This window comes from Panthera onca, chromosome C2 (genome assembly GCF_046562875.1).
Source record: "Panthera onca isolate mPanOnc1 chromosome C2, mPanOnc1 haplotype 2, whole genome shotgun sequence".
Taxonomy (NCBI): Eukaryota; Metazoa; Chordata; class Mammalia; order Carnivora; family Felidae; genus Panthera; species Panthera onca.
The window spans coordinates 87,744,169-87,769,592 of record NC_138347.1 but is presented as its reverse complement, the minus strand read 5'-3'; the positions used below and the strand labels follow the sequence as shown (position 1 = coordinate 87,769,592).

The following is a 25,424-nucleotide window of genomic DNA, read 5'->3' as shown; positions in this document are numbered from 1 at the left end:
ATGTGGTGATTAAGCACTTCCGTACAATACCCAGTGCTCATCACAGCCAGTGCTCTCCTTAATCCCCATGCATCTAACCCATCCCCCCCCCACCCCCACTCACCTCCTCTCTGGTAGCCATCAGTGCTATATAGTTAATAGATTTTTGTGCTGACATTAGTAAATGAAAAGTAGTTGAAATAGGCCTAAAATCTAGTTTATTAAATTTACAATTCCAGGAATGATCTTAAACTCTTGATTATTTTTGCTTACAAGTGATAGGTTTTGAATCACTTTATTGTTAGTATGATTATAACATTTATTGGATTTCAGAAATGGGTTTTCTTATTTTCTTAAAAGCGATTATATACGTATACTCATTTAAGACCACATAGGGGCACCTGGGTGGCTCAGTCGGTTAAGCATCTGATTTTGGCTCAGGCCATGATCTTGCAGTTTGTGGGTTCGAGCCCCACATCAGGCTCTGTGCTGACAGCTCAGAGCCTAGAGCCTGCTTCAGGTTCTGTGTCTCCCTCTGTCTCTGCCCCTCCCCCACTTGCGCATGCATGTGTGTGCGTGTGTGTGCACGCGTGCACTCTCTCTCAAAAATATTAATTTTTTTAACAGTAAACATTAAAAAATTTTTAAAGGACCATGTATATATATAATGTGTGTGCACATCTGTGTACGTGCGTGTGTGTGTGTATGGGTTTCTTTCTTTTTTTTTTTTTTTTTTTTTTTTTTTTTTTTTTTTTTTTTTTAATCTTACACTGTTCTTTTAGATCTGAGATGCACAATAAAACAGTTAGTCAGAGGTTTGGCCTGCTTTTGGAGTCGTATTGTCGTGCATGTGGGATGTATTTGAAGCACCTAAATAGGCAAGTTGAAGCTATGGAAAAGCTCATTAACTTAACTGACATTCTCAAACAAGAAAAGAAGGATGAAACACAAAAGGTATGTGACTCTTTAGATTGTTTTTGAGACCCTTCATTGCAGTGGGGCAAGGTAATTGAGAGTCCGATGTAGATGCAGATTGTGAACATTAGAATCAAGCATATCAGGATTTGGATCCATGTTCCACCGCCTCTCAGCTGTGTAATGTTAGACACGTTATTTAGTGTTTGAGATCCATTTTCCTCATTTATAAATCTTACTGATACTTTCTTCGTAGTGTAGTTGTGAGCACTAAATTACATGACAAATGCTGAAGCACATATCACAGTCCCCAGAACACAAAAGGTACTCAATAAATGTACTCTGTTCTTTCCCTTCCTTCTCTTTTATATCACCGTAACTTGTAAAATGATTTTTTTCGTAATTTTCGTCATTTATTAGCTTTTAGTGATGACCTTGAAAATAAGTGTCAAGTGAAAATAATAGAAATTAATTTGTATGTTTCTAAGTTTAAAATGGACTCTTAGGTGGGGCACCTAGGTGGCTCAGTTGGTTGAGCATCCAGCTCCAGCTCAGGTCATGATCTCACAGTTTCTGGGTCAAGCCTGGCATCAGGCTCTGTGTTGACAGCTCAGAGCCTGGAGACTGCTTCAGATTCTGTTTCTCCCTCTCTGCCTTCCCCTCTTCTGCTTGCACTCTGTCTCTCTCTCTCTCTCTCTCTCTCTCTCTCAAAAAATAATTTTTTTTAATGGACTCAGGGGCACCTGGATGGCTCAGTCAGTTGAGCTTCCAACTCTTGATTTCAGCTCAGCTCATGATGTCACTGTTGTGATCACACATTGGGCTGTGCACTGAGTATGGAGCTTGCTTGGGATTCTCTCTCTCTCTCTCTCTCTCTCTCTCTCTGCCCCTCCCCTGTTCACATGCACTCTCTCTCTCTGTAAAATAGAAAATACAATAAATACAATAAAATGGACTCTTAGTCACCCAGTGAGCATTATCACACACTCGTCATCGGCAGTCTAGCTTAGTGTAACTGAGGAATATGAAATGTAAAGATTTCTCATGACCTTTCCTCCTCTCTATCCTTTATTCAATCTACCACATCCTATAGTAAAAGTGAGATCATTCCTCATCTCTAATGAAATGGAAAAAAAAAAAAAAAAATCCCCATATATTGATGAGTTCCCAAGCACAAGAATATAAATTAGCACTACTGAATGAATTTTTCCAATACCTTAATATTGCATGAAAAAAAATTAAAAGACAGTTACTGTATTAATCTAAATGTCATAGAGCCTGTGACTGAGTTGACTTTATTGAACTTGTGAAATGTAAGTTCAAATAAAGGTTATTAGAAAATAATTGTACTGTTTCTGATTCTGGGAATCATGAACAAGGGTAGACTAGTCTGCTTTGAAAGAATAAAACTTATTATATTTATATTGTAACTGATTGAAGAAAAAAGAAACTAGATATTAAATTTGTAAATATCAGGGTTTCTTTAAAGCTAGATTTTTCACAGCCTAATATCACAGATTGGCTCTGATACAGTGGATTAATTAGGAATGTGAAAGTCATTACATTAGTATTGGCTTAAATGGGATTGTGACAGGAAACTAAGAATGCTGTAGGTACAAAAGTGTTTCTTTGGTGTCATGTTTTAGCATAACCATGGTAAAGCATAGGAAGCAGTGTGCTAACATTACGGTTGATAATGGTAGAAAAAGAAATGCCTTTACATGAGCAAGAGTTGCCCTCGTCAGTGATAACTACATTTTCTAGCTACTCACTTATCCATAGTGAGAAAGAAAAAGAAAAAAAAAAAAAGCTTTGTTACTAAAATTACAGCACGAAAATTATTTATTGTTAATTCCTTAGCTTCTAACCTCTTTCGTCCCTCACTTACCTTTTATATTTTTGACAGATGAAGATTTTCTAAAACAAAATGGCAGTTATTACATGCTATATAGTTCAGCAGTCTGGGCTCTGGTTTCACTTGATTAGCAAGAGTGGCACCTGGGTGGCTTAGTTGGTTAAGTGTCCCAATTCTTCATTTTGGCTCCCGTCAGGATCCCAGGGTCATGGGATTGAGCTCCATGCCAGGCTCCCGTGCTGAGTGTAGAGCCTGCTTGAGATTCTCTTTCTCTCTCCCTTAGTCCCTCTCCCCCTACTCACACTCTCTCTCAAAATAAAATAAATCTTTTTTAAAAATTGAGTAAATAGAGATGTTTCTGCATACGTACTGAACCTGAGTATAGCGTGAGACTCAGTGTAACATGTTTTTATAAATACTTTTCGAACAGTTTCTTTTAGCTTCACTAGATGTTTTTTAACACTCAACAGAGAAATGAATATGGTGTTTTCTGCAAAGCTTAAAAGTAAAGTTACTAAGCTGACGTGATGTCTCCATAGTTTTTCCTCTGGAACAAAGATCAGCAAACTCTTTCTTGAAAGGCCAGATAGTAAATATTTTAGACTTTGTAGGCCATGCAGTCTCTGTTATAACTACTCAACTCTGCTATTCTAGTGTGAAAACAGCCAGTATCTAAATAAATTGGCATGGCTACATCCAATGCAGTTTGATTTACAAAAACCTCCATAGTTGACCAAGCCCTGCTATAGAGGCAAAACATGTCTGTGTCAGTGTGCAGAATTGTCACAGGGGAGTACATGGTGCTGCCCCTCCTGCCTCTGCCTGAGTTGTGTTGCTCTGTTCAATAGAAATCCTTCTGATCGAAATATAGGATATGGATTCACAGACTATACAGTACTGAGGTTCCAGCATATAAAAGCGATTAGCAGTTAGTGTTACCTTTTATGAAGTCTAACCATGATTGTGCTTATGTATTAGGTACAGATGAAGTTTTTAGTTGAGCAAATGCGGAGACCAGATTTCATGGATGCTCTACAGGGTTTTCTGTCTCCTCTAAATCCTGCTCATCAACTAGGAAATCTCAGGTAATGTACCTTATTGGAAGTTTTATTGATGTTTAAACAAGTACCCTGTCTGGAGAAAATGTAGAGAAAAGTTAAAGTATCCATTATAATTAGAATGTTCAATTATATATGCTTCTCTCTCCTGTTATCCTACCCTGCAAAATAAGAGTTGTTCAATTTCCTTAAGTTCAGAACTGCATTTAGTCAGAATGAGTTTTTATTACTTTAATAATACAGTTTAAAACTTTCTCTGGCCAGAATTTCTGGTTTCATACAATACAAAAATGAAATGTAGTATCTGGGAGCACCTGGGTGGCTCAGTCAGTTAAGCGTCCAACTTCAGCTAATGAGCTCACGGCTTGTGAGTTCCAGCCCTGTATCAGGCTCTGTGCTGACAGCTCAGAGCCTGGAGCCTGCTTTGGATTCTGTGCCTCCCTCTCTCTCTGCCCCTCCCCCCCCCCCCCGAAATAAACATTAAAAAATAATAATAAAAAAAAGAAATGTAATATCTGTAAAACTAGTGGTATGTCCCTATATTTGTTGAAAATTTCTGTTATCATATAAGAAATTTTTAACCTTAATATTTATTTTTTCTTTATACTCCCCTTAGAAATGAATTCATAAATGGAAGTGAGAAGGTTTTAAGTTTTTATAACACTTCAAAAACTATACTGTGTATTTTAAAATAAATTTGAGGGTGAAAGTATAAAAAATGTAAGGTACCTGGTAAAGTTTTTAACTATTTTAAAGGCTTGAAGAGTGTCGAATTATGTCCTCTGCAAAAAGGCCACTGTGGTTGAATTGGGAGAACCCAGACATCATGTCAGAGTTACTCTTTCAGAACAATGAGATCATCTTTAAAAATGGGGATGGTAAGGAAGAGTATTAATGAACTTATGATGCATGAATTTAGCTATCTTTTTATACACAGGATATTTATGAACTATGAAGACTATTGAAAGCCATTTAAGGAATATGCATGTGGTTAAAATACATAATATTAAACAGATGTCTTAACCTTTAGAACATGTATGTATGATTTTTAAAAAGAAAAGAAGTACTAAATTGAGAACCAAATGGCCTGAAATAACTTTCTAACTATTTGCTTAGCTGTGTGAGTATCCATTCATTCCATAAATATTTGATGTGCTAAGCCATCAAATTGTAAAAATAAAACAGAATCCCTGCCCTCTTAAAGTTTACAGTCTAGCAGGGAGAAGAGAGATACTAAACAAATAATTACAAAAATAGAATTACACATGCTACAAAAGAAAAGTGTAGTCTACTAAGAAATATTAAAGAAGGTTCTAATGTACTTGGAAAACAGGTTGCTGGGGGAGCAATGGAAGGATTTTTGATGGGTTGCCTTTGGGGAATGACATTTCAGCACTGAATTCTATTAGTCCCAATATGTTAATATAAACAAGTTCAAATCTAAGGATTCAGAAAAATAAGTACTTTAAATATTTTAGTCTAAAATTTTTCTGAAATACATAGTAGCTTATCCTACATTGTTATGCAGATGGGTTTATGCATCTGTTATGCATCTGTTATGCAGATACTTTAGACTGGGTTAAAGAATCAAAATATTGCTTCCTTATAGATCAATTTGAAAAGTAAATATAGCTGTATTTATTTTCTGTTTGAAAGCAGTGTGATAACATGACACCCAAATTTGCATTTATGGCATTAAGTGGTGGTACATATCATTTGAATTGCAGATTTACGGCAAGATATGTTAACACTGCAGATCATTCGCATTATGGAAAATATCTGGCAAAATCAAGGCCTTGATCTTCGGTAGGTAACAAGTCAGGCAACATGTATGTTAAAAGTTATCCTGAGAAAATTAGTAAATATCAGTTATAAAGCATAACGGGGCATTTATCTATAAGGAAATGTATGGAGTAGAGTAATTAATACTAGTCGATTACACTACTTTCATTTGTCTTCCTCTTCTTTACCTTAGAATGGCTAAGAGATTCAGGTAGGTAAGAAGAGGTATCTCTAATAAGCTGGTAAGGGCTCTACAACTGTGTCTGGAGTGTTACTGTTTGGGACATGACATAGAAGATGCAAAAGCCCCCTATTTTCATTCAGAAGTTAAGAGGTTTAGAGACAATTTCTTTCATAATATAAATTTTCTAATTTTAAAACTTTATAAAGCCTCTAATCTTGAATCAGTTTGATAGCAAAATTTATGAAAAGAACTAAAAGAACTCAAAGCTTTTGCCCTTCGGAGCACCCGTGTGACACTGTCGGTTAAGCCTCCGACTCTTGGTTTTGACTCAGGTCATGATCTCACAATTTCATGAGTTCGAGCCCCGCTCGAACAGTCGGGCTCTGTGCTGACAGTGCGGATTCTGCTGGGGATTCTCCATCTCCCTCTCTCTCTGCCCTTCCCCAGCTCGCACTGTCTCTGTCTCTCTCGGGATAAATAAATAAGCTTTAAAAAAAAAAAAAAAAGAAAGGAAAAGAAAAAAGCTTTTGCCATTCTGTTGATTTCTGCCCAACTTTCTACAATTATCAGTATTATCTTTTAAATTTTCTGTCATGCTTCATCTTGTCCTGGTCATTTCTTTTCTCGTAGTGTTTCCTTTTCTTTATTATCTCTTTGCAAATCTAGGGTCATTCCAGCAAAGGCCACTCTCTCCAAAAGAAAAATGTCTGTTTAAGTGAGCATAGGAGTCAACTCTAGCTGCAGCAGCAGAGTAGATTAGGGTCTGTTTGTATGCCTCTTAAAGATGGAGGGTAGCTGCTATATAAAGATGTATCAGCGACACATAGTAGAACTCTCTTATTGCAGAAGAAGAATGGACACATCAAGTAATTTGCTAAAGTACAAAATTGAGTCACCATCTTCAAATTTTTAATTCCTGACTTAATCCCTTCTGCTTTCCAAAAACAATTAATGTTATATTAATCAAGTTTCCTCTTTTGGTATAATTTTCTATATCTGAGAGACACATGCCATTACTACCCTGTCCCCAGGGAAGTACAAAACAAAAGAGAGAATGCAGAACTAGACAGAGTAAAGAAGTTAACTGTAACTGTGGTAATTACAATATTTAATTGTGAATTAGAGACTATGCTAAAAAAGCACCTAAAGTTACGCTAGATCATTGGAAGGTAAGTTGGATCTTCAAAAAGTTTTTAAGTTTTAAAATGTTTTCTAAATTTCTTTAACTTAAGTAATTTAAGTAAACATTTTTTAAGTTTAATTATAAATAAAATATAAATTTAAGCAAAATCATAGCATTTTTATTCTTAAAAAAACTTGGATTCTCTGCTTTATTTTTTTTATAACAAGCCTTACAGGACTATATGACTCTTTAAACTATGAGCATGTTCAACAGTAATAAAATTAAAATGTAAAGAAAGAATGAGCAGGAGTATAACCTTAAGAAATCCCTGTATTTATCAGGGCAGGTAGAAGGAAAGCTTCCAGGAAAGAAATGGTCAAAGGGATAGGTCAACCAGAATTTGTAATTCGCAGAATCCAAAAGAGAGGAGAGAGTCACAAACAGTTTATAGTATCAGGTGCTTCAGGGGATGTAAGACCATAAGGACTATGAAAAAGCTCTCGGATTTGATGATTCATGGTTAACTGTAAGAAGAACTGAGTCAGTAGAGTAGTAGGTGTAGAAGTTATGCTACATGGAATTCAGAAAATGAAAATAAGTGTGGATTATAATCTTTTAGGAACTTAAGTCAAAGAAAGATGGAAAGAATTGCCAGTAGCTTATGAGAACAACAGAGCAAGGAAAACCATACTTTTTAGTACTTACGTGCCAAATGGTATTTTTTTTCATTGTCTCTTTAATTCCTCCTCACATCTCCCTTGACTACATGTCCTTTTTAATACCATGTGATGAATGGGAGGAATCCATACAGCACTTCTGCTGTGTATCCAAGTATGATTTTATCAAGAAAAAGCATTTGTGGGTTATTAGAGTTGTAAGTTGAACTAGCTGCTTTTTTTTTTTTCATGGAACACCACTTAAAGAATAACTAATAGATAAGTTTTGGTTATTGAGACATAGGTGTTTGGCAGACATTTTCTTTCAAATGAGTTGACATGAGCCTATCCCTTCAAGGTGAACAACTGACACTATTGTCAAAGATCAAATTTGAGCTCTCAAGCAAAAATCAGAATTTTGAAAAACTTGTATGTAAGCAGAACAGCTTCCTCCAAGTAAAGATTTTACTGAGGAGATCAGTGGTGTTATTAACAATTGTGATTTTTTTAGTTGGTATGATGAAACATATCAGCATTTGAAAGATCTTCATAACTCAGTGAACTGGTATCTTCCAAGTGACCAATGCAGCATGTGATAAAGTCACATATGGGTAAAAGTTCGATTCAGAGGCAAGATAGACAAATGGATTTTAATGTAACAGAGTGTAAAGAGTTTAAGATGGTTTCATATTCCAAACTGCAACTTGAGAAACTACTTCTTATCCAGTTTTAGAGTAGTACCAAAGAAAAATATCTACAGTTATCTGAAAAAGCTATTCGAATACTCCTCTTTTTTCTACCTACATAACAGTACAAGGCCAGATTTTCTTCATATGCTTCAATTAAAACATGGCATTAGATTGAGTACAGAAGGTGTACATGAGCATCCAACTCAGCACTGTGGAATGAGACATTAGATTTTTAAAATAGGGGATTGTGTCACTGTTCTTACTAAGAATTATTTTAATATAAGGTTCTTTGTTTCATTAAAAAAATATTATTTATATTACTACAGAATAGTTTATTTTTAGATTAGTTAATACTTTAATTTGTTATTTTCTCTGTTTTAATTTCTATTATCAGTAGATATAACCCACATAAATAAAAGCTCTTTAGGATCTGGGTAATTTTTAAGAGTACAAAGGAGTCCTGAGACCAAATATCTGAGAACTGCTGCCTTAAAGTATTACTTAGATGTCAGTTAAACAAATTGAAATTCACCCATATTTTTAAAGTCATAAATGTTTACGCAATTTTAATTGCCACAATAATTTTCTTAATGTTTTTCTCTTACATAATTAAATGCCTTCTCATTTGAAGGTTATAACAAATGATGGCAGATAATTTTGAGGATTTTTCTAGGAATGTTTGTCATACTTCAGTAAAAGAAAATTAAAATTAAAGGAGTGAAGATGATGCATGACAAATTTGCAAAAAGAATATTCCTGTAATTAGACTATTAAAATATTTGCTATTTTAAAATGCCATCATTTAATTGCAAATGTTTTTGATCCTTTTTCAGAATGTTACCTTATGGTTGTCTGTCAATCGGTGACTGTGTGGGACTTATTGAGGTGGTGAGAAATTCTCACACTATTATGCAGATTCAATGCAAAGGTGGCCTGAAAGGCGCACTGCAGTTCAACAGCCACACGCTACACCAGTGGCTCAAAGACAAGAACAAAGGCGAAATGTGAGTTTATTATTCTTGTCTTCCTGTGCTCATCTAAGTTTTTGTTAGCTGAGGCTTTTAATGGTTGTGTACATTTCTCTGAGACCAGAGAAGACATTTGTACTTACTTGGGAAAAAACTATGCTCAGCATTTGAAATGTTTGAGATTTTGTGTTTGAATGATCAGAATTGAATTGCTTATAATTTTGGTGAAATCCTATATACCCAACTTTATACATCCAGTTTTAGGTATCTAAAATGTGTTTCTCTTATTGCTTATTCTTTAAAAAAAAAAAAAAATGATCATTGAACGCTTCAAAATATACTTCAAGGTCACTGTTGAAATGATTAGAAAAAATGTTTTTTTCATGACATGTTCAGTATTTTTTCACTATAATAAAAATTCCACTTTAGTCAGAGGATATGTAGAAATGTACTTTCTGTCTCAAATCTTTGCACATAATTACTTCCTCTTCTTAATGTCAGTGATTGTTTTCCTTCTTCAGTAGAGACTTTGACCATCTTTTCCCAATTTGGACTGGCTTACTCTGTATTTCCACACTGCTGAAAAGGTGTTTATTTCTTCTTTGTAGATACGATGCAGCCATTGACCTGTTCACACGTTCATGTGCTGGATATTGTGTTGCTACCTTCATACTGGGAATCGGAGATCGTCACAATAGTAACATCATGGTTAAAGATGATGGACAAGTAATAGCTTTCTCTTTTTAAAATGTTTTGGCATTCTTAAATTTATTAATTCAGGATATTGTATTCTGCATTGGTCAAACTATAATATAATTATTTATTTTTGAAAGCTATTTCATATAGATTTTGGACACTTTTTGGATCATAAGAAGAAAAAATTTGGTTATAAACGGGAACGTGTGCCATTTGTTTTGACACAAGATTTCTTAATAGTGATTAGTAAAGGAGCCCAAGAATGCACAAAGACAAGAGAATTCGAAAGGTAAGTTCCAGAAATCAAAAATGCAAAGTACCGAATTCTTGCTGCTCAATCAAAAATAAGTGATATTTTTCAAGCAACTTAATGTTAACATTTTGGCATAACTGAATATTTTAATGTGTTTATTTATTTGTTGTGTAATGCTATGAAAACTGGAGGGAAAACAATTTATTAAGTTAATTAAGGCCTGAAATGATTTATTTAGTTAATTAAAGCCTAAGAAAGTGATTCTTAATCTTCTTAATATATTAAAAGTTTTTATTTACTGTTGTTTAAATGATTGGACTACACCTTCTCTATATTGACAAATAATGTGTAGTGCTTAAGACAACATTTTTTTAGCCCTACAATTTGAGGAAATCAGTCAACCGTAATTACCATGTGTATTCATAATTTTTCCTACCACCTTCTGGTATATCATCAGTCTATCTCAAACCTTAAAGTACTTTTAAATTCTAAAATCTCATTTTGTCTGTAACTCTATCCTGGCCGTAGCCCAAACCCTAAAGGCTTTAGTATGGACCAGTTCAAACATTTAATAAATCCTTGGTAAACTGCTAATGTGCCAGGCATCATTCTAGGTGCTGGTGATAAAGCAGTAAACAAAATCCTTATGGACTCACAGAGGTTACATTCTAGTGTGGGGTAAAGAGAACAAAAAGTGTTGGTAAGGGGAGTGGGAAGAGAAATGCTATTTTTCATAGGTTTGCCCAAGAAGGCCTCTCTAATGACGTGACATTTGAGCAGAGACCTGAACATATTAACCCCATTTGTTCCATACTGATGAAACTGTTCTTATTACTTATAGGTTTCAGGAGATGTGTTACAAGGCTTATCTAGCTATTCGGCAGCATGCCAATCTCTTCATAAATCTCTTCTCAATGATGCTTGGCTCTGGAATGCCAGAACTGCAATCTTTTGATGATATTGCATACATTCGAAAGACCCTAGCTTTAGATAAAACTGAACAAGAGGCTTTGGAATATTTCATGAAACAAATGAATGATGCACATCATGGTGGCTGGACAACAAAAATGGATTGGATCTTCCACACAATTAAGCAGCATGCTTTGAACTGAAATGATAACTGAGAAACCAAAAGCTCATTATCTGGATTCTATACTGCACTGTTAATAACTGTCAACAGGCAAAGACTGATTGCATAGGAATTGCACAATCCATGAACAGCATTAGAATTTACACAAGAACAGAAATAAAATACTATATAATTTAAATAATGTAAACGCAAACAGGGTTTGAGAGCACTAAACTAGTTCATTTCAAAATTAAGCTTTAGAATAATGCGCAATTTCATGTTATGCCTTAAGTCCAAAAAGGTAAACTTTGAAGATTGTTTGTATCTTTTTTTAAAAAAGAAAACAAAACAAAAAAACCCCAAAATATATAGAAATGGTGGAGAAGGAAAAAGAATGATGTTCTTTTTTTGTCTTGCAAATGTTCTATGTTTTGAAATTGTGGACACAACAAAGTCTATTATTGCATTAGGTCCAAGGAAACTGAAGTTTGATGTTAAATTGCATTAAGATTAGAAAATAATGAAGATTTCTTATTTTTCCATTGCTGTTCAATTTATAGTTTGAAGTGGGTTTTTTTGACTCCTTGTTTAATGAAGAAAACTGCTTGGGGTGGAAGGGACTCTTGAGATTTCACCGGAGACTTTTCCTTTTTAATAAATCAAACCTTTTGACGATATGGGGTCTTATCTGCAAAGTTTTGGAAGCAGTCACAAATGAGACCTGTTATAAGGTGGTGTTTTTGGTTTTGTTTTTTTTTTTTCTGGACAGTATTTACAAGAATCTGATTCTTCTTTCCCAGGGAAATTCTGGGCTCCCACAGAGTACAATAATCATCATAGAGAAAGAATGAGCAGGAAAAGCTCTTGCTCCAGAATTGTACAGTATTCGCCTTAGGTTGATTTTTTTTTTCTCCTTTTGCAATTGAATTGAATACATTTTTCATGCATGTTTCCAGAAAATAGAAGTGAGTATTAATGTTATTAAAAAGATTATTTTTTTTATTAAAGGCTATTTATATTATAGAAACTATCATTAATATATATTCTTTATTTACATGATCTGTCCCATAGTCATGCATTGTTTTGCACCCCAAATTTTTTATTGTCCGTAGCAGCATGGTCAGCTTTTCTTTCGGTCCGTGGGTGAGGCTCAGGCACTATCCCATTTATACCAATGACTAGTGCATAACTACATAAGGAAAACAGATTACAGTTCATCCTCTTTCCTTTTATTTCTGTTTTCATATGAATCCCCCATTTTCCACCTTCTTTTATAGTTGATAATGCCTCAATCATGAAACTAGTTACCAAAATTGACACAATATAGCATATCTTCCTGATTGCTTCAGCCCCTCTACCCAGGTATGCTCATGAATAATACTTTATAATATGGGGGAATAGAAACCATGAACTTTCTACCTTCTTAGGCTGTTTATGCAATATCTTGATAATAAAAGTAGGACCTTAAACCATTTTAAGATCATGTCCCATTTCCAAGCGGTTAGGGCTCACTCTTCAACTTTATTAAATTGCATTTGAGTACAGGATGCATTCTTAAACACTTTGGAAAACATTAACCCAAGATGTAGGGGCTAATGCTAGTCATCACTCTAGAATCTGTTATTTTAGTCAGTATTTGAAATGAATGATTAATGCCCTAGGAAATAGCTTTAGCAAACGTCCAGGTGCCACACCAGAAAAAGTGCAATAATTTACTGACAGTTTTCTAGATTAGGCATATTATTGGAATACAACTTTATAAAAAGTGTACATTATATACTCTAGTAAAACAGCATCACTTAAACGATATTCACTTATGAAATCAGTTACCTATAATAGAAGTCTTGAATAGCGAACAAGGGACTCTAATACAAATACTCTTAATATTTGGCTGTCTTAGAACCCTTAAAGGGCCTAATTATTGGAGATTTAGGTACTTCACTAAAGCATGTACATAATATTGCCAACAAGAAAAATAAATTTGAAAATTAGGGGAACTTACTTCTGTAAACTGTCTTGGAATAGTTAAGAATTTAAACTCCCATTTTAAGCAGGAAGCCAAATAGATTCTTTTGCATATAGAGGTTTCATAACTTATTAAAATTTGTTTAACATTTTGTGCCTTTTAGATATATTCAGTTAACACATGCTAACATCCCAGTCTTTTCTATGTCAGGGATTAATTACAGGAAAACTCAGTGAAATGGTACAAATCTGAAACTCTGATGGTAGAAACTGGAGATTTAACTGAGAACCACGTTTTACCCGAGTGCCAAAAAAGTTTTGAGCTTCCTTGCACAAAATGTATATAATTTGTGCATTTCTCACATGAGCCCAGATAGTTCCCTTCCCCTGGGACCTCTCCACCATTAAAACACAAGCCACACAGCTTATTTCATCATTTACATTTATTTTCAATAGTTATTACAACCAAGTTAATTCTGTTTGAAGAAGCGTAGACAAATTTTACTAAGAATTAAGATTCTATAGGTTAAGTGATTTCGCTAAAAGCAAAGTAAGTTTTAAACAAATCCAAGCGGAGTTTAAGCAAACAACATTAAAAATAAGAAAAAAAAGGCCAGGTAGTGCTCAGAAGGCAAAGAACCAAAAATTGAATTGAATGCTACATGGGGTGACTAAGATGTCAAGTCAATGGTAAGCCGTTTCCAGGTAGTGCAGTGTCTGGTCACCTCCCCCCCCCCCCCCCCCCCCCCCGCCAATGGATTGGTCAGTTCCTGTGGCCGACCATTCTTGTCACTGAATGTGGTAACCCACTGTTGACTCGACAGTCTCATTTGGTCACTTGAGAAATAACTTCCTTCAATGACTTTCGGAGGAAAAAAAAAAAACCAAGCAGGTTTAAAGAACCTAAAGAAAATAAAACCTAATTTTAAACACATTCTAGTAAGATATAATCTGAAAATCATGTTTTAACTTTTTATCATATTCTCAGCTATACAGAATCATTTATTTTGAAGATTTTTAGACTGCTGTTAATTTGAAATCTGTTAATCATATTGTAGAATTTGGTTTTTAAAAAAGATGTTTCTAATTGGATTTTTTTAAAGAAGAATGGAATTTGGTCACTATTTTCTGATAGAACCTAAGCTTTTTGTGGTTCTTAGTGTCCTCTGTAAAACTCAGTGTCAAAGTAATCAACTTTGAGGTTTTCCCTTCTAATCTGCTTTATATTATAAGCCCTTTAGGAAATGGGAACCTGGTGAATATACAATGAATTGTAAAATATTTTAATGTGTAATTTTTTCAACTGTGAAACTATGACTATTGGTTTTTGATGAAAACAGCTGCTGATAAAGTATTTTGTGTAAAGTGTAGTTCTTATTAATCAGGAAAATAATCAATGACTTGATTAGAATGTATATACCCTCTTGGATTTTATTTTAAATGGATTGGTGATTTTCACATAGGTAAAACACAGTCCATCTGTATTCTTTTTCCATCAAAAATTGAGCGATCTAGCATCATAAAAAAATTATGAGCAGCCTATCTATTTTAAAAGAACCATGGAAATTTCACAACACATAAACTTGGATTTGTTTGTTAACGATTTTATAAATCCATTTAATTCCTATTCTGACCCAATAGCCCATGCTTGCCAACTCTTTGAAAAAAAAAAAAAAAAAAAATTTGATTTCCAGCATTATTTTAAAGTCAGCAGGTTAACCTTTTCTGAATGTTTTGACTTTTGTTTCTATGTCTACACAAACTGCAGACCTGGGCTGGACCCACATACTTGGAATCCACCTTAAAAATCGATTTTGATGTCCAAGACATCACTAAAATATTGAGTTTAAAGACCCTATGCGGCGTTAATGGATTGTGGTGCTTCTCCTATCTAAAAACAACTTTCATACTTCAGATGTTTTTGAGAAGAGGGGAATGTGGAAGGAGGGGGCAGAAGAAGAGGGGGAGTCTGTTTGAATGAATTACATTCTTCGTGCCCATCCTGCTCAGATGGGGCCCTTCTAAGGGAAGCCTTAGACGGGGCCTTCGAAAGACAAGGCAGAAAGCTGTGAGTATACTGTGCATACCAGGAGGGAAATAACTCTTCCTCAAGGATGGCATTGTGAGGGCTGAAGTATAAAACTCAGCATGGACAGGATCCTCAGATAACAATTATTGGTGACAGAGAAATACAGCTGGGCTGTTTTTTAAAATATAAACACAAACCATTTTTATTTTTTAATTGTTACATTAAAATTATAAATGTATCTTACGCGCCATGGCCTGGAAAGCCTTTTTTCTTTTCTTTACAAAGTTATTTTCATTTTCTGAAAAGATTATGGGGTTTAGCTCGAGATAACTATGGTCCTGATAAAATTGGATTGGTAACTCTACCTCAGAAGGTTAATAAGAAAAAAAAGTAAATGAGTCACAATTCAATACCAGGCTCTGATGTTACAGAAATTTCCAGAGCACTGTAGTTTAGATTTATAAAAAGTCAGAGTTGGCATGCCTTTTTTAATGGCATTGGAGACATTAAGAAAAAAATTTGGTTAGAATTTAATCATTGCTCCAGCCATGGAAAAGGCTACAGCGCCAGGTTTGTGGTACTAGGTTCTTGAATTCGGCATTCAAAATTAGCTGTCTTCCTTTTCTTTATTATTAGTGAAATTGGTGTGTGTATATCTGCACACATTTCTATTTGCCTACACACTGCTCGCTAGTCCTAGTCAAGAAGTATCATTCATAAAAGGTGTAAGCATCAGGTTCTAAAGCTCAGAAGTGTTTAGAATTCATTAGGAGTTTCCCGAGTTGGGATGTTAGTTTTTAAATAAACTTATTTCATCCAAGTATTCCACTTGATTAAGGTTTTACACTTTCTTTTTATCAGTGAAGCGTCGTTCCTTTTCCTTAGTTTTAGACATGTTAATATTACAGCCGTGCTAGTTAGCATAAAGTGACAGTTATGAGCCATAAGGAAATTTTCTCACTTTTTACACAATGACATATGAGTTTTAGTAGGGGGTTGGGGGCGGTTGGTGGGCGGGGGGAGGGGATCAGTCCATTGTACGTTTAGTGTAGTTTAGGTAACTGATTTTCACTACCAACAGTAGACTCCATTCTTCATGTTGGTAAGTATGGAAAGGTTTTCTTAATGCATTTTGTAAGCCAGTTAAGTCTTAAATCTTATCTGAAACCTTATTTAATCTGTCACTACAATAATTTTGTGGTTATGCTAAGAGCCATGTATATTTTTAGGTGATTCTTATTTTTGTTACTCCTTCTAGGTTAAGCAAGGAGGAAGAAAAATTTCATTGTTTTATATTTTCTCAAAATATCTTTAATAAGACTAAACTTATTCAAGTATGAATTTACAAATGTAGTCATGATCTATCAATTTCATTAAAAAAAAAAAAGCCCCTATCACATTTAATATATGTTCTGAAGAGTGGTTGGAGAGCTTGGACTTCATGTGGTTTCTAGAAACGCTTTTGGCTACGGAACCTAAGTCAAATACAATTGATAGTTTTGATGTGATTCAGTCCTCAGACTTCCTTGGGTTAAATACAATCTAAAAGAATATATCCTTGGGGCGCCTGGGTGGCGCAGTCGGTTAAGCGTCCGACTTCAGCCAGGTCACGATCTCGCGGTCCGTGAGTTCGAGCCCCGCGTCAGGCTCTGGGCTGATGGCTCGGAGCCTGGAGCCTGTTTCCGATTCTGTGTCTCCCTCTCTCTCTGCCCCTCCCCCGTTCATGCTCTGTCTCTCTCTGTCCCAAAAATAAATAAAAAACGTTGAAAAAAAAAAAAATAAAAGAATATATCCTTTTGGAACGTAACGCTTTACTATCTTGAGGAATGTGGCATTACCAAAAGAAGACTACAAGCACATCAAATGTTGACTTTGGAAGCTTCAAAAACAGCCCCTACCACCCTCTTTTGGCCCCTTTTAATTGTAGCAAATCTATTTCTATTTTGTCATTCAATGAATTGAAGTCCTGTGGTATACTGCATTCATTAGGAGAAAAATGTTTTTACATATTCTTTTACTGATGGCCCAAAAAGGTTTGACACAGCAAGATGCATGTGTTATTGTACTGAGACTATAGAATAATACAGTGTCACTAAATTTAAGACCTCTTCCCAGTCTTGCTGTTCCTAGCAAGATGTTTGGCCTGTGACTGCACTTACTGTTTGTGCTCATCAGAAACTGTCAATGTCTGCTTTTCTTTTAACTTTGCAGTCTGTAACATCACGCTGTTTATTAAAAAAAAAAAAAAAAAATGGTGTCTAAGCAGTCCTTAGTGTACTACATATTTTAAACAGAAAACTGATAATTATACTTTGCCATTTTTTTGGAATACTTACAAGCAAACTGGTGTTGCTAATAATCAAAATTTAGCTGAACTTGAGTTCTGATCAGTAACAACTAAGAATAGTTGATTGAAAACCTGAAACTATTATGCCTTAAAAGCAATTTTTCTGCCCCAGTAAAGTAATGAATATTAGAGAAATATCTGTTTGAATATTCATTTCCTTTAAGCAAAAAGAATTGTATGTTTGTGTTTCAAGCAGAAACATACACATATACGTATGAATGTGTTTGTACGTGCAGACAGACTTTTTTTCAAGTCAGTTGAAGACCAGAACCTAGAAGTGAGGTTGGGCTAGAAGCAAACTGATTTTACTTTCAGTTATCGTAAACCTTGCAAAAGGGGAGTCTGTACTTGGACCAGTACATACATGTGAGTGTTGATACTCTGTACTTCTGAGCAATTAACAGCAAATGATTGCTCACATTTTGTTTCTTTGCCAAATGGTTTGCGTGACTTTGAATTAACATTATTCTAAATGGACTTTGTTCTTCAAGCATAATGTTCCTCTTTCCTGAGATGAGGTTACGAGATGAACCAAGTAGCCGCACTGTATGAGTGGAAAACTGGTAATTGCAACACTAGGTTTCACACTTTCACACACTTTTTAGGCTTTAAACGAGTGGTTTTGAATTTGTTAGGAGAAAAATCCCAAGAACTGCACGTTGTTAGATGGGTGTCAAAACTTAACTAAGAAATGGAATAGAGATCTGCCCTTTAGAAATCTACAGAATCTCAATTTGTAGAATGATTTAAAATATGTGTGCCTACATCTCTTTTATTTCAGGAAAGTCTTTGGTATACAAAATAATTTACCGCAACCTTTTAAGCAGCACGTTCTGAATCTTAAATGCATATTATATTTCACCAAGACAAGGGGAAGGAATGCTCTCCTACAGCTCCCTACGCTAGCCCTATAACCGGCTGTCCAGTGAAAGGTACCAAGGCTGACTGAATTTATTTTATTTTTTAATGAGAATTGTATATATTTAAGGTGTACAATATGATTTGATATTCATGTACAGCAAATGATTATAGTCAAGCTAATCAATGTATCGTCTCCTCACATTGTGTGTATGTGTGTCTATGTGATGAGAATACCTGAAATCTTTCTTAGCAAATTTCCAGTATTCAATATAGTATTCTTGCCATAATCGTGCTGTACGTGAGATCTCTAGACCTCATCTTAAAACAGAGTTTGTACATTTTAATTAACATCTCCCCATTTCCCCTACCTGACCACACCCCCAGTAATCACTATCTTACTCTCTGCTTCTGTGTATTTGACATTCTTAGATTCCACATAGAAGTGAAATGCAGTTTTTTCCTTTCTGTGTCTGGCTCATTTTACTGGCATAATGCCCTCTGGGTTTATCTGTGCCGTTGCAAATGGCAGGATCTCCTTTTTTAAGACTGAATGATATTCCATTGTGTATATGTATACACACCTCACATATGTGTGTACAGTGTGTGTGTGTAAGATCACAATTTATTCATCTGTGAATGGACTCTGGTTGTTTCCATATCTTGCCCATTGTCAATAATGTTCCAATGAACAGGGGAATACAGATGTCTCTTGGAGATACTGATTCCATTTCCTTTGGATACATACCCAAAAGAGGGATAAGGCTGACTGAATATTGAAACTTAGCAAAAAAAATCTATCTAACATTTTTTGAGCCCTTTTACTAGGTGCAAGAAACTAAGGTGTTTTATATACTCTACCTTGTCTCTTCCTTAACCCCATGAAGGAAGAGATTATCCCCATTTTATAAATGAGAAGAGAGAGGCTTGAACCTTCATTTCAGTTCAGCTGAACTTCCAGGGGATACGTATCTGAAAAGCTGTAGTTATGACCTATGAATTCAAATAAATCCTCTGAAACACATGCGTTTTCTACTATTCCACACTAGGAGGAGGAGAAAGTACCAAAATTGTTCATTACTTGTCAAGTCAATATTGCTCTATTTAATCATTCAGTCTCTTCAGTAATTTGTGATTTGAAATTAACTGCTAAAAGGCATAATATTTACTTGGAATCAAAATTTCTGTTTTAATTACATCTGCATATAAAAGTTGCTTCAAAGTCTCATTCTTTCTGTGGACCGTGATGTAAAACTTTTTTAGTAAAATTGAAGAGATACTTTGAGGCACATTGGTTTTCAGAACAAATACATGTTTTCAATTCCCAATTCAGCTTACTCTGGAAAGCACTTGTTGGGAGAGCCTTGTGACATTCATTAGTTAATAACCAGGGTTGAGTCATTAAAGTACAGATGTTTGCTGACTGTCCACGTGGGACTTTTCTACAATTGCAGATTATCTGAGATGAATGTTAAATTCCATCCAATACAGCTTCTCCCTACTTCACGTTTCTGGCCATCTCTCCCACCCCCACCAGAATGTGCACAAAGAAGGAAATGAGCTTATGGAAAGCATAATTAACTAGGAGAATGTTGCTGAAAGAAAAATTACATGGTATATGGCAAGGTTAAGTACAGAGAACTCTAAACTCAGTGCCATTTGCTAGGAGCAGCTTTCCTTTATCATGAATGGTGAAGCAAAATGGTCGGCCCACATTTTTTTGAAATTACCAGATTATTATCTTCCTAACAGTGAATGACCTGTTCTTCACTAAGCACTTTTTTGGGAAATGTTTTGATGTAAACTGTGTTGCATAGATCTAGGCTGGCTGTTCAGTACTCAATAGGTTAGATACCCTCCATCATTTACTTCCACGCAGACAAGTTCAGCTAGAGCTGAAATTAGATAAAGCACAGCTACTGTGAGCTCATTTCGCCATGTGGAGACAAAAAGCACTTCCTTGGCTCATGTGGAAAGAAATGTGGGGTAGAAAAAAGATGGTGAGTTTGTATGTATTCATAGAATAAATGGAATACATAGTGAGGCTTTTTAAAAATGTTTCCCAAAAGAAATGTACTTAGTTTGAATTGCCTCGACGTGGTTAGTTTGCGAGCAGGCGTCATTAGGTCCACAGGTGCAAAAATTGCAGGTATCTGAAGGCCAGGACTTTAATCTGGCCACTGTCTTCAGATCTTTCTGCTCCTTTCTTTGTCCCTCCCCACACTCCACAGTTTGAATCGATGCTGTTCCATATAAGGTACTTTGCCACCTACCTCATCTCTGAGTGCAGCGCTGTATTTTTCACACAGCAGGGACAGGTACTGTGTTAATCTCACCATGCCAACAATCAAGGCACCCCCTAGCAGAGTCAGTGAAGGCCAAAATAAACAGTGGAAGATAACCATCTGGTCGTACTTTTTTATGAGAATGACATCTTCAGATTGGCTGTCTGGACTGTAGAAGCATGAAAAGGCAGTCCCATTTTTGTGATCAAAGAATTCCTTTATGTCCAGCACACTGTTCAGCAAATCATTTCTATCTCGGTGGCACTTGGGTGTGTAAAAGCACTAGGAATATGGAAGAAGAAGAAAGATGAGGGCACTGTCCCCAAAACCAAGCATTTAAACAACAGTTTTCATTCTGAAAGAGCTTCAGACTGAAGCTATTCGTGGAGAGTTGCAATCTCAGAGGCTAATGAAAGCTGTTGTAAAGCTCATGGGGAAGTGTGGGCAGGAGGGCACAGAGTGATATGGCCATTTCCAGGCACTATGCAGAAATGTGGAAAGGGATTCTTAGAATACAAATATTTCAGAAGAGGCAGTGACCAGCTTCATAAGGACCACGCAGGCCCCCTTGGTCTTTGTCCATTCAACAAATATCTGCTGAGCTCACTGTGTGTTCTCAACACCTATTAATGCCTCTATCATCTTTGTCTTGATTTCCTACAGTAAAATCTTTCCCTAAAGGATAGCATGTTGAAGCTTTTGCCCTAGGCCCACGGAGAGGGGTCCTACATGGGCTTTGGTTCCTGGGTGGCAGAACCAGTGAAGAAGGGATATGACAGCTGGTGATTTTTTTTCAAAAATGCCTGAGGTTTTTTAGTATATCCAGTAGGCACTCGAGGCACCGTGCTTAGGGTCTACAAAAATGTTTGAGACCTTAAAAACTATTGCATCCAAAATAGAAAACCGAGATCATCAGATTGATCAGTGCCTAAGTAAGTAAAGACAACAAAGCATAGTATGTCAACTAATCTGATGCAACCTAACTTTCATAGTTAGGTGAGAATGTACACTATACATCATATGAACCAATCAAGAAATGTACTAAAATCAAAATTATAATAATTTTTACATTTATTTTGATAAGAAAAATTGCTTACTTGATGTAAGATGGGTTGAATACATTTTAACATTTTTGATACAATGGGGAGTTGGGCTTCCACAAGTAAAACTGCCTACAAATGACTATGTCCACTGGCTCAGCCTGTAAATTCCAGACACCAGTGTGTGAAATTGGCATGATTCCTTTCCATTCTATAACCCCCATTTTTCCTCCAAGAATGCCTTTAGCTTCATTTATCCTGATCTGACCACTGTAGGGGTGTTCACTGGAAGGAAACGGGTTTACTGCCAGAGATGGTCCTGGGTACTGCACTCTGCAGGGGACAGTCTGGCATGGAAGGGCAGCTGTAATTAGAACTCTTTAATTACATGAACTTGACATTACCTTGGAATTTATCTGGACAGCCTCTTCATTATAATGTAGGAGAGCTTTCTGACCTGAATGGGTGACGTTCACAAACACCTGAAGACATGGGTACTCGCCCCGGCCTCGGCAGCCTACACCACAGGGGAAAGCGCAGTCCATCCAGTCGTCCGTGATATGAGTGTGGATGGTAGTACAGTTCGACTCTTCTCTCTGAATGCTTCAATTGCAAAAGATAAATGATCTTCACCCTCTAGAAAATTTACTTTTATAGTTGTAATGTGATAACCCAAGACGTGTCTATTTCCAGGGAATGTGGAACCATTACAGAAAGTACATAATGATTAGGGAACATTGAGATAGGAGAGAAACAACAGCATATTGCTAAGTTTCATCTCAGTTATGACCCCCTTGGCATATTTCTTACTACACCAACCCTTACAGCAATGGTTTTCAAACTTCAGAATCACCTGAGCGAGTTTGTTAAGAGTGAAGTATTTGTGGATTCTAAGGCTTCACACCCAGAGATTTGGATTTAGTTGATCTGAGTTGAAATCCAGGAATCTGTATATTCAGCAGTATTTAAGATGCAGGTATTTGGCGAACCATGCTTTGACAAATATTACTGTAACCACATACTCAGAAATCTTATCCTCTTCCATTCCTTATCATCTCAAGATGCACCCATTGGCCCGTCCTGATGAAAATGTGCCTTTGGAAGGTTCCAACCACAGTCAATGTGACCCTTAGTCAATATAGAATTTAGTAACAAGGTACAATTCCATTTACTCATTCTACTTCCAAAGAGGCAAATACAAATCATAGAAGGAATGTCTCAGAAAACTTACTGTGTTTTCACTGTCAGTAGGTTCCTTGAGGTGAGGGGCTATATCCTATTCATCTTCATGTTCCTTAGAGCAAGAAGCACCATGCCTCCCATATAGCAGAGGCTCAATACATGTTGTACTGAATGAAAGTTTGATTTGGAAAACATTCCTTGTGTATTTGCACACATACTACATGCACAGAATGTTCTAGGTGCCATGAGAAGTGGTAGACAAAATTCCTGCCCACGAAAATTTTGTGGTGGTGTTGAAAAGACAAATATGTATGAAATTGTTAGAGAACAAGTCCTAGATAAAGTAAAGGAGGGTAAGAAGAAATGCTTGACAATGTATAGGTCCATTCCTCGGGGCCCTCACACTCACACCCAGGTGGGTCCCTGACCTTATTTCCTGGTGACTTCAACACAAGAAGTCAGATTAGCAAATTCTAAAGTCTAGAATGTTTGAAAAGCCTCATTTAGCTGGATTCATACTGCTCTCCTGTTAAGATCTTTGGCCATAAGTAAACATTTTGCTGTATTAATATAATAAACTTGAGACACAGTGCAGTTTAAAATAATCCCAAGGCCCAGGGCATTAAAAAATCATTGGATTTTTTAAATAAATATATTTTATATATATTTTATAAATTTTATAAATAAAATGTTGGGCAAGTGAAAATACAAATATGAAAAATAAGGTTCTTTCACAGGTTTAACACCAGCTGCTTTTCCACAAAATTAAATTCTGGACTTATTTAGACTAGGCATCTTAAAATAATTCTTTAGAGTTGCCTATTTGTCTGTGTCAGAACTTAGGCTCTCTGAATCCTAATCAAATGCTGAACTGAGTGTGGTTGGAACCTTCCTTGAAGATTTCAGAAAGCTCCATTATGGAGAGCAGTATATTTCTTCCTGTGCACAAGGGTCAGGCCAGTTCTCTCAGGGAGAGCCAGGGACATATTTAAAGTCTACTTACTTATTTTTTGAAAGAGAGAGAAAGGGAAGGGCAGAGAGAGAGAGGGAGAAAGAGAGACTCCCAAGCAGGCTCTGCACTGTCAGTACACAGCTCAATGTGGGGCTCGATCTCATGAACCGCACCATCATGACCTGAGTTGAAATCAAGAGTCAGATGCTTAACCAACGGAGACACCCAGGCACCCGGAACCAGGCATGTATTTAGAGCTGGAAACATGAGCATGTTCTTTCAACAGCACTGTGTGTCTATTTGTCTACAAATAGACAAAATCCATCATTTGATTGAGAGATGATGGTCGAAGGGCGTGGGAGCAGGCCATCTTCCATGGAGCAAAACCACTCTCTGAGGTGGCACAAAATCACAAGGCAAGAGACAGATGAGAACTCACCACTCTTAAGCACTCGATTACTTTAAGCAAACAATTTCCAGAAATGCTTAGCAAAGTAAAATTTAAATACGAGCAACAGTTTGGTGTCAGGTTGCAGAAGGTATCCTCAAAACATCTCCCAAATTATCACATTTTAGAAAATAATCTGACCTGGACCTGCACACAAGCACTTATGCACATGCACACACATGCATGAGCACGCACTCACACACACACACACACACACACACACACACACAATTTATTCAGCTTACGTAGGTATGTGTAATGCAGCTAGATTGATGATTGGATGGGTGGATGGATGGATGGATAGAAGGAAGGATGGATGATCAGGTAGGAAGGTAGGTAGGTAGGTAGACAGAGATAGGCGATAGATAGATATCTCTCTACATATAATGGAGTAATAGAAAAAGGAAGGTAGAAAGCTAGAAGTCAAGAGTAAGGTAAAGCATGTAAACTGAAAACCATAAGATCCCCTACAGTTATGAGAACTGGGCCACAAATTTCGCTCTGAGCTTCCTAGCAGCCAAAGCAATGAAGGAAGTATAACCACATATAAGTTTCCTGGTGTCTACTAAATAAAAGTAAGCTGGATGATGAGAAGCAGAACATGGTGATAATACCAGAGGGAAAATTCTCCTGAATGCTTCTAATAGTGGCACTGTGTTCTGTAGTGATGGTGACCTCCACACTATTGCCCTAATAGTAACTTAGGAATGGCAGGAGATGAATCTGATAAATGACAAAAGCAGGACACCTACTTCCTATTCTGTGATCCTTTTTCTTAACTCCTAGGCCTCCCTCTCCCTATTCTCCCTGGGCCTTCTATCACTCTTTGGCTAACAAAAGGGAAAGTGCCCCTTGCTGTCCCCCTACCCAATACTGCCCTCCCTCAAAGTACCCCATGTTGTAAAAGGTATCCTCCAAAATTAAACAGCTCCTCCCCTGCCCTAATGAAACCTCCCATCCCCCACCCCCATTGCTACAAACTTCATTTAAGTATTAGGAGACCAGGAGTCTTATATCAAAATGACAGGCAAGTTCTTTACTGGCTAGGTGACCTTGGGCAAGTTACTTGGACTGAGCCTCAGCTTTCTCAT

General features: G+C 36.3%; 2 protein-coding genes across 3 annotated transcripts in view; one reads left to right on the top strand and one right to left on the bottom strand.

Annotated features, from left to right (window-relative positions):
• The window catches only part of PIK3CA (phosphatidylinositol-4,5-bisphosphate 3-kinase catalytic subunit alpha), an 84,242-nt gene extending 67,712 nt beyond the window's left edge, over positions 1-16,530 (top strand). For both annotated transcript variants that reach the window (XM_060639260.3, XM_060639261.3), the window contains exons 14-21: positions 762-933; positions 3,728-3,834; positions 4,564-4,685; positions 5,535-5,613; positions 9,075-9,245; positions 9,818-9,935; positions 10,043-10,194; positions 11,000-16,530. In XM_060639260.3, the coding sequence (XP_060495243.1) occupies positions 762-933; positions 3,728-3,834; positions 4,564-4,685; positions 5,535-5,613; positions 9,075-9,245; positions 9,818-9,935; positions 10,043-10,194; positions 11,000-11,270 (1,192 nt within the window). In that variant the 3' untranslated portion in view covers positions 11,271-16,530. The remainder of the gene's footprint in view (positions 1-761; positions 934-3,727; positions 3,835-4,563; positions 4,686-5,534; positions 5,614-9,074; positions 9,246-9,817; positions 9,936-10,042; positions 10,195-10,999) is intronic.
• A 3,224-nt stretch (positions 16,531-19,754) lies between these two features.
• The window catches only part of KCNMB3 (potassium calcium-activated channel subfamily M regulatory beta subunit 3), a 30,857-nt gene continuing 25,187 nt past the window's right edge, over positions 19,755-25,424 (bottom strand). The window contains exons 3-4 of the mRNA XM_060639262.3: positions 22,156-22,354; positions 19,755-20,993 (exon numbers count right to left, since the gene is read on the bottom strand). Of these exons, the coding sequence (XP_060495245.2) occupies positions 20,613-20,993; positions 22,156-22,354 (580 nt within the window). The 3' untranslated portion in view covers positions 19,755-20,612. The remainder of the gene's footprint in view (positions 20,994-22,155; positions 22,355-25,424) is intronic.